Source organism: Strix uralensis, chromosome 3 (assembly GCF_047716275.1).
Source record: "Strix uralensis isolate ZFMK-TIS-50842 chromosome 3, bStrUra1, whole genome shotgun sequence".
In the NCBI taxonomy this organism is placed as follows: domain Eukaryota; kingdom Metazoa; phylum Chordata; class Aves; order Strigiformes; family Strigidae; genus Strix; species Strix uralensis.
This window is the reverse complement of record NC_133974.1, coordinates 4,522,309-4,534,602: the sequence shown is the minus strand read 5'-3', so window position 1 is coordinate 4,534,602 and position 12,294 is coordinate 4,522,309. Positions and strand designations below refer to the sequence as shown.

General features: G+C 42.3%; 1 protein-coding gene across 1 annotated transcript in view; it reads right to left on the bottom strand.

The window, feature by feature from the left end:
* PKHD1 (PKHD1 ciliary IPT domain containing fibrocystin/polyductin) overlaps positions 1-12,294 on the bottom strand; it is a 271,278-nt gene that overhangs the window by 174,043 nt on the left and 84,941 nt on the right. The window contains exon 36 of the mRNA XM_074861360.1: positions 5,532-5,682. Within this exon, the coding sequence (XP_074717461.1) occupies positions 5,532-5,682 (151 nt within the window). The remainder of the gene's footprint in view (positions 1-5,531; positions 5,683-12,294) is intronic.

Genomic DNA, 12,294 nt, shown 5'->3' with positions numbered 1-12,294 from the left:
TAGACAAGCAAAGGCAATTCAGATCGGCAGCCCAGAAGATGCTGCCATAGGTATATCTCCTTTGAAGAAGCCCTTCTACTTTTTCAGCTCCTAGGTAGTCTCCAAGATACTTAGAAATACCTCTGATGCATTTGCAAGACGAGAACTAACCTGGTGGGGAAGAGGTGTGGACACCCCTAGATGGCTTCACATCATCTAGGATCTAATGAAGGAAGCTTCTAGGTGAATCTTGTGGAGGCATCACGGTAAACACCACACATAGAGGTCCAATGAAGAAAGAGGTCCTTGGGCTATTATTTCAAGTCCCCATGTGACAGACATGCATTAAGTGCTTCATCCTTGGCAAGGGAGGAGTGCACTGGGGAAGGCACAGGAGCACTGTTTTGGGTAACAGGATTATGTTTCTGCTCACCTAGAGCCTGCCTGGGTGACCATTAGACCAGCGTGTTTCTTTTTGCTATGCTCGTCCACCTGCAGTTATCTCATTTCAAGCTGATTTCTGCCATTTGAATGTAAAGATATTACAGATAGGGTTTATCTCCTTGTGTCTAGCACAGTGGGTTGGACCTTGGTGTTAGCGACAGCCTGTTTCTACAGCAAAGCTATCTAATGCATGCTCTGTCAAGTCATCAGAGGAGTAGGGAATACTTCAAAACTTAAGAAACCTGTGTGCAATCCTGTTACATGGTACGCTTCTTCTGTTGTTCTGGGCTCATGATACAGACTGCTGCCTTTGAAGGTATTTATTTATTTACATTTAAAAACCTTAAGAAGATCTGGACCTCTGTTCCCAGCCTGCACAGGTCATGACGACTGTATTTCTGTACAACATAAAAGTGTGTGAGGACAGATCTACTAAGAGTACAAAGCTGCTAAGGTAATAAGGGCCTTATTAGTGTCCAGGACAGGTAGAGACAGATTCAGAAGATCTTTCCATCCCTTGTTTAGAGGCCGAATCTGCTTCCCTGAAAGGGGCATACCTCCTCCTTGCATGCCAGCGAGCGGACGAAGGAGATGGTGCTGCTTCGGGTTTCAGCCTGGTCTCTGCAGAAGCTGTGTGCAGTTCCTCAGCCAGGATTAGCTTCCACTGATCTGCTTATCCTGCGACACCCCAGAGAAGTCTCAAGAGCTACTGAAGTTGCAGAAAATCAATTTCATTGGCAAGCGAGAGCCTTGGAAGTCTAATGTACATGCTGTAAGCCCATCTGAAACATGATGGGAAAGAGAAACCTGCAGCCCATACCCAAACATGGACCAGGGTTTACAGCTGGGGAAATAACTGAAAAAAAACAACAAATTGCTACAGATTCAAGGCCTTAAAACCTTCCTCCAGGAATGTCCAGCTCTACAGGTTGCACTCTACTGAATAACACTGAATTCCTACAAAAAAGTATGCGAACAAATTAAAATACTGATGCCTTACATTTTTTTCCACAAAAACAGCTGGGACTTTAAGGCTGTGAGTCTGTAATTATTGCAGACTTGGTACACCTCACTGCAACAATGTAGGAAAATATCACACAGCGACAGGGAGAAATAGGGCTGACTTTTCTTCCTTTTAAATCTCAATTAAAAAATACATTGGATGAAATTTCCCATTAGCTGGTACTATTTGTACATCCCATGTTCTTTCTTTAATTAAAAAACATGCTTATTGCAATACTGCCAGAATCGCTTTTACGGTATTTTAATTGTAATGTCTCTGCCTGATTAAAAAAAGAAAATATGAACTAGAAACTGCCTGCAAAAAGTATCACAATGCACATCCCAAATGGGTTGAGCAAAATGGCACAGAAAACACCGCAACACAAGCAGTTTCCAACCGTGCCTACTGACAAGGGATTTTAAAATGTGTTTAAGGACTAGTTGATGTCATAGACAGGAAAACAGAGGGAAAAGCTTTCTCCTTCTTTCAGCAAATTCAGACCCAGTCTTTATCAGCAGTGACTGAAGCACTAGTTATTTGATAACTACTAATGCAGGTGTATCAGCTAATATTTGATGCTCTTTGCTAATAGCATCAAAGCCTAGGAAAAAGTCAAGCAAAATCAGTATCTGGATTTCTCTCCTCCACAGATCTACTCACAGGACCCATTCTAGCCACAGTCTGATCTGAGCATGGATTATAAGAAATTCAAAATATTGACAGATAATCATTGCTCTTGTGATGTGGGTTCAAAATCAGACAACAACTGACAATGCCATGAGTATCTCGGGGCTTGTTAGTTCTTTAATTTTTTTCTGGGATCTCATGGTTTGGAAAAAAAGAAAAGCCCAGATTAGCCATGGTATTTCGGAAACTAAATGCACAGTTTTTAGAGGCAGAAACCACAGATGAGGTAGGTCAGACCTTTCTGAAACCCTCAACCTGGAGTCTGACTGTGGAAAAGGGAGCTGGCATGCTGGTTTCAGCAGGACTGCCAAGCTGCAGCCATCATACAAATGCTAGGGGACAGAAAGCTGTAGCAAGTGACACTGAGGCTTTTCTAGGATAGGGACCAAAGCAATCTTCTCCCTTATGCTTGCAAGGATGGCCATCTCAAAATTGCCATTGCAAAGGCAACTGGTCAGTTGGGGATCTTCAACCCCATCAGGGTATAGTGGCAGCATCATCCCAAAGCTCATCCGTGAGGTACTCCTGAAAGACCAGACAGCTTTTTGGTCTCCAGACCTCCCTAGAGCACTATAAATTCAGACAAAGGCAATAACAAATGTCTGCGGTATCAACCCATCCAACACAAAGGAGTTACTCCAGTCTAAGCTCTGTGCAAAGGAAATTTCCATCTGTCCTGGGTTATCATAAATATTTCCATACTTGTGATGTTGGGATTACAAAAATAACTGCAATCTGCTGAACATACAGAGTTATCTACAATCTGTCTATCTTGTATCTCTTCCCCAATCAGTATTGTCTGAGCAGTTTCACAGTCTGGCTATTAAACTTTCCACTGCCGATAACCACGTGTTCGTGCTCCGCTGCTTGTTGAGGAGGAGGCAGAAAGTGCTGAGCCCTCATGGCAGTGAGCAGGACCCAGCTGCCTAATCTTATTTCTCTATTGCTTTAGCCTCCAGATCTTCTGCCCAGACTGTCTGGTCACTACCAGAAGCACTATACCTGTTTAGCTATATGTTAATACAGCCAAAGCAGGGTCACTTTAAGGCTGCACATGAAGCTGACATCCTTGATATAATAGTTTTTAAACAATTTCTACAATGTTGAAATCATCATAAGGAGACAACACAGGGGCAGTATTCAAAATCCTCAGGGTGTCCTAAAAAGGGGAATTTCAAGAAATGGGCCTATAAAGATGTGCCAGCTTTGCTGGATACACCAGAAAATGGGCAGTACAGCATCCACACAGGAGTAGACTCAGCAGCATTACAGATTTTTGTCATCCATAAAGTCTCTTATATTTTCAGCTTGTGAGTGCACAGACAGCCTGATGCTGAGTCATGAAAGCCAATGGAAGCAGAACTACAGTTTGATCCCATTTTCCAGCTTCGACTAAGAAAAAAATCTCCAGCTGGAATAGGAATAGAATGCTGCAATTGAAGCACATAACCTACAGGTTAGGAGGGGCTTATTGTCATGCCCATCTTGCAGCTGGGGAAAGTTGTCAATTATTTGACATGCTCACAGACTCAGTAGTTGCTCCTCTAAGGGGATCACCTAACTGTGATTCATCTTCAGATGGGTAGCTGTAATACCTAAGACACACAAGTCTTTGGTGATGTTTCTCTCTATCAATACAGGAGCCTAAACAACTCCCCTGAGCTGGACAACTTAAAGAAAAGTAAGGTTAGGAAAGATAAATCCCAGTCTCATATCAGAGTAGATCTCAGCATGTCTTGAGTCCAAATCTAGCCAAGGCTAAACAGCTAGCAGCACCTATGTAAGTGGGGGTGGATGCAATAAGGAAACTTCAGCAAAGATGAAGCTCAGATAAACAATTACTGTGAAGGTTTCTGCTACTAAAAGGTTTAGTCCCTATGTTTGGCATGTAGCAATGCAGAAAATAATAGCATCTAGGATACTTTAATGCTGCTTTCCTAACTGAATCTACATTATAAACCAAGCTTCTTGGAAAACATGATAAAGGGGAGAAATTATTTGAATGTCAGATGAGCCAAAGCCATAAAGATACTGCTCCAGACTTCATTAAATTCAATCAGACCTCCGTTTGCTTCATGAGTGCTGACTCATAGATCAAATGTGCCTTTGAGGAGGCCCAAAGTTCAAAGGGTTTCTGCTGTAATATTGTGCCCCAATTCTTCACAAAGTGAGAGACTGAGCCCCAAAATCCTCATCCAGATTTGAAGCCAAAAGTTTCAGAAATCTGGGGCTCTGACCTATCTCCTCTACTGTATGTCATAATCACAATGAGGTTAAGAAGAATCTTGCATCACATAGATTTAGATTCACTGGGGAAGAGAGGGAAGAAAATTGAACTAAAACATTTTACATTTTTTAAATCTCAAATTCTTATTTGATTTTCTTATTTTTTTTTTTAACAGGAATGATGCCTGGTGTAGCAATACTTGAAAATCTCTGAACCTAGACTGACCAGGTTCCATCTTTTTTGGAAATGTTCTCACAATAAGGATAAACTTGCAAAGTTTTTCTTTCTAGAATGATCATTCAAAGTTACATTAAAACATCATTGTCAAGTGCATGTTTTTCATCATTATCTCAATGAAAAACTAGTACTTTTAACATCCTTTTAATATAAATTCATTTTTTTCAGCAAAGATGATCCAGGTCCTTAAACATATAAAAATTCCTCTTTCCATTTTTTTAGCTCCATTTCAGCAGAGGCTTACACATGAGCTTAACATTGAGCAAGCAACTTCACCAGCACAACTCATTCACTTAATACCAAGCATGTGCACAACAGTTTTCACAACAAGGGCGGAATATTTTTGGCACTGAATTACACGTAATTTTAATTCTTACTTTGACACCCACAGAGATATACCTCCTGACACTTATGCTGAGTCTACCCCAGGGTATGTCAACCCTGCAAACCCAGTGTTTCCCCCCATAATTTTGGTTGGTTATTTACTCTCCACCAGCCGTGCTCTAGGATCCTGGATTATTTATTACATTTGGTAGCTGTGGCCTGTAATTCTGTAACATCATTAATTTTGTAAAGGCTTTTGCAACATGCTTGCCTCAAAGATGCCAAACAAAACAGAGCTGATTATTGTTATCAGCACTGCCATTATCACTGAACGCCACTCAGGATAGCAGCGCTTTCAGTAGCTGGAGGAAAGAAAAAGGAAAAAAAAAGCCTTCCTACTCATATTGTCATTATGCCTCAAACAGCATAAACGATGCCTTCTGCATACATAATAATTAAACGCTTCCCCCGTCCCCCACCACCGTCCTGTTGTATCTACCGAGAGCAGACTCGGTCTGTCTGACCGGGTGTCTCTTTTGATGTAGGAGCGGGGCAAGGCAAGGGGAGAACACGGCCATGAAAAACTCCAGCCCTAGAGGAAGCAGAGCACTGAACCCCCCTCCTGCAGACCTTTGAGATGCAGCAGGTTGAGGTTGGTTGTGGTGGTCCCCAGCAGCAGGGTCCGGCCTTCTTCTATCGTGACGTTATCGCCATCTCGCGGCTGGTGGCCAGCAGGCCAGCTGGAGTCCTCATCCCACTGGCCACAGAACTGGAGGGCAAGCTGGAAAAACAGACCCAGAGAAGTTCAAAGCTCACCCCTTCCCATCCTTCAGGAAGCCAGCTTGCCGAGAGCACGGTGATGCCAATGCCACGCCGGCTACTTTCCCGGCAGGACCCTGCATAGGGCGAGGGGATGGAGGGATGCTGGGGTTGGAAAGGTTCTCAGCCTTCAGAAATATCTGTCATAATTTGGTGGTTGCCCCTTGTCTCATTCTGGTCTGGGTAACGAGGGGCTTGCTGCAGGTCTGGCTGCAGAAAATTCGCAGGTTTCCTGGTGTGTGTCTCTCTCTGCCTCCCAAAAAGAAGAACTGCACATTAATTCCTGGAAATGTCATAAAAATAGCCTGAAGAGTTTAGAATTAAAACATCCTGCTAGCTGGGCAATATTTCGCTTTACAGGCTCTATACATTTCTTTTCAAAAGCTCTACTGCCAGTCATTCACATTTAGAGAGATATCCCTCCTTTCAAATACCTTTTTAGCTTTCTCAGCTTATCCAGTATTTTTATTGCCTCTCCTTTGATGGCTTGCACATCAGTTCCAAATAAAGCACTAACTTAAAAACAGCAATCAGGCTGACTCATGATGAGCAATGGTGAAATGACGCCTGCCTGTTTCGAGTCATGGTTCCTCCTCACCTCTAAACTTTAAGCATTCACTTTGTAGTGAAGGTCTGACTGATTTTTTGAGGAATATGTGCATATTTTTTCATGGACATGTGAGCACAAGTGTGGACGCAGGCATTCATAACATATTCTTTCAGACTTGCACGTGAACTAGCAAGAACTGATCTGAGGTGAGGGGGGGAAACCAGACATGGAAATATTTGTGGTCCTCACTGGGTTGTGCTAATCCGAAACAGCAGTGGAAAGAATAACCTCAATACAAAAGCAAAATATAGTTACTCCATTTTTAATCACAGCACATCATATGCATTAAAGCTTTTGCTCTGGAGCTGTGGTTTAGGTGAGTCAATACTGCTGGTGTTATGATAGTTATTCTTTTGACTGTGCTATTGTCAATTGTAGCTTTATGTGCCTGATGTTTTATACAACATTTCCCATAGCACTTAGAGCAGTCAGATAACTACTGTATGGAGACTACTGTCCTAATTATTTACAACAGGGAATGGGTGTTGTTTCCCAGGCTAAGCGTTACAACTGGTTTATGTCCACCCTGTCTGTAGGGTATGGATGTTGGTATTTTCTACCCTCTGACCAATTCTATGATTTCCCCACAAAGGGAATTACTTGGTTCAATTTAGACAGAAGCCTGGGATTGCATTAACACACACACAGTGAAAACATCTGGGGAGCTAAATCTCTGGTGTCAGAGGGAGAGAACCACTTCATCATTACAGAATTACAGAAAAGCCTTCACATCTGTACACAACAGTTACAGACAGTACAATTTCTCCATGGTTGATAAGTGTAATAGGATAAGTTTCATCTTCATTATTTGCAAACATATATATTTCAGAGATTTAGGACAAAATTCCAGCTGAAAGGATAGATATCTTCATCCACTGTCTTTCCAGAGAGGCTGTGAATTACTCTTCACTGATAGTACTTTGAAGCAGATTTTATATAATACACAAGGTCATACAATAGATCCACTGAATAAGGAGCTAATTAAACTTGTTTTTATCTCAGAGCAGGGGACAGAGGAGGGTACAGTTCATGGAAGGGCACACATTTCCCAGATACACTGTTTACCAAGCCAACAGTAGCACAAAATTACAAATTCCATAAATTCCTGTCTGGCACAAACTCAACCAATGCTGCTAGCAAAACACTGCATGATGCAGTTGTGAAATGGTGGGTTCCATCGGAACATTTTGTTGAGAAGGTTTGTTAAATGGCTTAAAGTCACTCTGACATCACTCTAAACCTCTGAAGTCACTTAAAAGCTTCCAATTAACTTTAATGGGAAAGCAAGGGCATAAGGAATATATCAGGTTGCTCTTGCTAGCAGCAAAAGCTTAGTAAGATGTTGATAGAAGTCTTGCAAGGGTTAAGAAGAATAAACTCCTCTTCTGAATTTGACTTCTGTGTTATTTTAAGATGGTTCCCCTTTCTAACTAGGAAACATCCTAGTTCTTCATTTAAGGTTCTCTTTATATAACACCAGTGTTTACATTATTTTTGCTAGGTTTCTGCTGTCACTTCTTAGAAGACTCCATATCTATTCAGTTCTACCAATATCTTCTGGCATAAAAGCTAGTAGCTCATACGTGCCAGTGTAATAAGGCACAAGAAATGGTTGAAACCATCTGAGAAACTAAGAACTATTAACCATCCTAAGAATGTAACTCAGAAAAGATACAAATATGCTGAAACCAAGTGCTCTGTTATTCAGATGATGTGTCCGCAGTAAGAGGCAGTTCCTACACCATCAACATAAACAAAGACTTCATTGCTCAAAAGTTTACTGCCCAAGAATGATTGCATAAAGGCAGAAAATGAGTTGGCCAAGGTTATAAAAATCTCTATTGTTCCACACAGTCTGTACCTAAAGGTTTCCAGTGAGAAGATACCTGGCTTATGCTGCTGCCATGTGCATCACCGCATGTCCATCTTTCAGGTGATTTCTGATTTGTATTTTTTTCTTTTTTTAAAAAAATAAAAGTAAACAGACGAACATCAGCTAACATCACAGGACCAAGACCTGTTTATAATTACTTGTAGCATCCTTGTGTTATCAGGGAAAGGATAAATCTAAAGAGTCTGTCTGAAGAAAGAAAAGGGAGTTTGCTTGAGGAAATTACCACAACTCAGAATAATGTACAGGGGTGTTAGAGGGAAACAAACTCTGTAGAAATTGAGGAGAGATATTCAACTGATGGAGGGAAATGAGATAGCAGAAGATTTTCTTTGGTGAACCTTCTCTTGCAGTCCTACACCCTTCCCTAAGATGAAAGAGCACTTCCTTAAGATCTCTGAAAGAAGGTGCCCACTGCCTTGAGTCACAAGTACTTTTTCTGGATCTTGTGAATGTCATATGATTAGCCTCTCCCTGTTTTCTGGAAGAAAAGCACAGTAAAATCTCCACTGTAATGGACTTCTTAAGTTCTTTTGCTGAATGATGGTGGCTATGTCCCGTTCCTATTAAGCAGCCCATAGTAAAATAACATGGACTAATACACACATAACTGAATTCCACACCCCTCATCAAACAGCTGACCTGTTATCAATACAGGGCAGGTTGTAGCCCACACTGACCCTACAGACACCAAATACCACCTTCTCTGCATGCTAATGGTAGCAAGAGGAATTTGCTGCCCTGCAGGCTAAGCATGCTCTTATGACCACTGGGATGGACTGACTCACTTGAGAACCCGAAGGAAAAACAGTGAGACAACCATCTTATCTTTCAAACATCTATATGGCCATACCCTAAACTTCTTCATCATGCAGACACTCCAGCTCCTTTCCCTCTGCCTGAGGCTGAGCAGGATAAGAACATCTCCCTCGCTGTTTTTTCATCCAAGAAAACTCTTTCCTTTTCCATTTTTTCCCTGCTTGGCATCCAGCATTTGACCTATGGTGTTTAATTTAAACACTTCTCAGTATGACCGAAGAGCGACAGCAGCTGCAAGCACCAGGGTCATGGCTAAGCGCCCAGCCCATGCGTGCTTGTTGAATGAACCAGGAGGAACCCACAGAGCCAGGGAAAGCTGCATGTCAGCGGCTGGCGATGGGCATTTTCCTCCTGTGCTTTTTCCAGCTTCAGCACAGGGGACAACAAATGTCAGGGAGCTTGAAAGTCAGGATGGGGGAAAGAGGAGTTGGCATAAAACAAGCCCTGTATGGTGAAGCTGGAGCTGGTTGGCTGCAGCTGCTGCAGTGAGGTGGTAACTTCCCACTCTGGCTTCAGCATATACCACATAGTCAGAAAGATGATTTGGAGGAAACAGAGCTTATGAGACCATAACATCTCTGCATCCATCTGTGTCGCTGTCAGTGCTCACACTTGAATGTTGCCAACGTCAACTAGGTTTGACAGGAGAAGAGAGACCACAAAGATGCTGTAATCCTGCAAGGTTCATGCAAATCAGTAGCTAGATTGAGGCGAGAGACTCTTTTGGATTTTTCCCCAGGGACACAAGTATAGCGTGAACTGAACATTTAAAATGGTCACTCAAACTTTTGCAGGATGTCCCCTCACATCACATATCCATAGGAAACTGGCAACATTTTACATTTTGAATCCAGTACAAGAGATGACACTTACTCAGTAGGGAACGAAACCTGCAAAATATGTGCAGAAACCCCAGGTGGGTGGGAAATCACAAGCACTGGGAATCCCTAAGGAGCCAGTTCTTCCTGGGGTACCAAAGAGCACGGGGACCAGGGAGGGGATCTGACATGAAAATTCAACAAGCAGAGTCCTGTGATATCTTCCCACCTGTGACAGCCACTTGGTGTGTGTCATGCACAACTCATTTCAAGCCCACACCTTATGTACCAAGACCATAGCTGGTGTATAACACAGGTTCATTCTGGGGGGATATCAACTCCTTCCTCATTAGAGCTCCAAAACAATGAATGAATGATGTAAAGATAAAATGTTTTAAGAGCATACAATAAAAGATGCACAAGCTCCTTGTAATTCAGCACATTATTCCCTTCCTCTCTGCTGTTCCTTCTTTTTCCATTTTCAGACAGATTTCTTTCCATTTTATGTTTTTAGCTGCTGCTGTTGTCAGCCAGCCTCGGGTTGCCTTTATGTCAGCCTTTGGGGACACGGTCTCTCTGTACCAGTTTCTCAGCTTGTGCCTGTGACTACCAGGGTTCAGAAACAGCAGCAGCAACTGCAACAAATGAATAAGTAACAGGGATACACTTGCATTCCCACACAGGCTGTCAAACAAGTCACAAAGGGAAGGGATTGTAAGTGACCACTCCTTCAATGTTTCATCTAAATTTTTGTAAATAACAATCATTCTGCCAACACAACACATGTTTAACTGGTGATCTGTAACTCCCCCTTCCCCAAAATGCAATGTAGTCTTTGGCTTTTAAGAGGGTGAAGAAACACCTGTTTAGACACCATCTAGATCATTTGATCTCACTTTCTGGTAACTTTACAATTTGTTTGGTTAGGTGGGGTTTTTTTAGAGTATAGTCCTGAAAAAGAGGACTGCAACAATCTTTACAGACATAAAGACAAGAGCCCTCCTCCTCTGATCAGAAAAAGAAATTTCAAAACCAAACCAAGAACCAGCAGTGTAGTTAAACACAGCCTCTGCTTGTTGCTGTGCCCAACGCTCTCTCCTGAGCTGTGGGTTTCAGCTGAGGGTTATCTGTGACGTGGCCACAGAGAGAAACCTGAAGTCAGGAGGGTTTTTCCCACCAGCTCCACCCCCAGCAGCCAGTTTTATCCTTTCCCCCAGACACATCCAACAAGACACAGAGCCCATTACTGCTCCTGCACAACAACCTGCTTGCACGTGTAAGAAACTCTCCTAAGTTGCTTCCTATGATCTCTAGCAGGAAGCATTCCTGGCGAGCATGGCCATGAACAAGCAAAGGTTTCAAGCGCTGCAGACACAGCCGAGATTGACACCCACAAGGTAGCCTTTCCCTCGGTGCTGACAGATTGCCATTTAACCAGCAAGTACAGAGAGCAAGTGTTCCTGTCCTCAGTCACCACGGAGAGACAAGGTTAACATTTTAAGTGATGGAGTACAGTATATATTTCCCCATGCCGTAGACCCAGGACTCCACACCACATTTGAAAACACTTTAATTTCAGTGATGGATACAGGGAGCTCACTTTCCAGGCTGCGAACTCTTGACAGCTCCTCAGTTTAATACATCAGGAAAAGATTTACACCCCTCGCCCAACCCCCACCCACCTGAAGGAAAGAAAAATGTATATTTGGAGGAGACAAAAGAGGAGGGGAGGTATTTTATTACACTAGATGTCTTTTACAAGGGAAGTATTTTCAGCCATCTGCTCTAATTATTCCTCCTGTATTGGCCACCATCTTCATGCAACAATAGAAATAATTATCTCCTCAAGGGCAAAAAAAAAAAATATTTACAGAAACAAACAAAAGTTGATTATTTTTAGCTCCTAGGGAAAAAAGAAACAACAAGCTACTTCTTAATGAAGGAGCAATTAGGAAGGTGGGTAGAACATCTATAATTAAAACAGACAAATTGGTGCAGGCTCCTCCCTCCTACACATACTTGAAAGGGATGCAAATGCATGTTATGTGCTAAAGTTGGTGGAGTTAGCATGGAAAACACTGCCCAGTGCCCAGAGAAGCTGAACCTGTCTCTTGGCATTATTCCCTGACTCTCCTGCTTGTAGGATCTCTAACCCTTTGCCAAATTAACTGAAAAATGCTCACCACAACTGTAAAGTCATAGAATTTTAGTTGACATAGATAGATCTTCCTCTGTATAACCAGCATCCCTGAGACAAGCATGATAGGACACTCTTTCATCCTGCTGTTATAAGAACAGTCTTCTGCATGCACTTCACCGCTCAGTGTAAAAATTGTCCTTTTTTCTATATGAACCAAAACTAAAAGAGGACTTTTGCAATCGTCTTTTCATTCCCAGCAGTGAATAAGGATCTTGCTAACAGAGAGAATGAAGGCA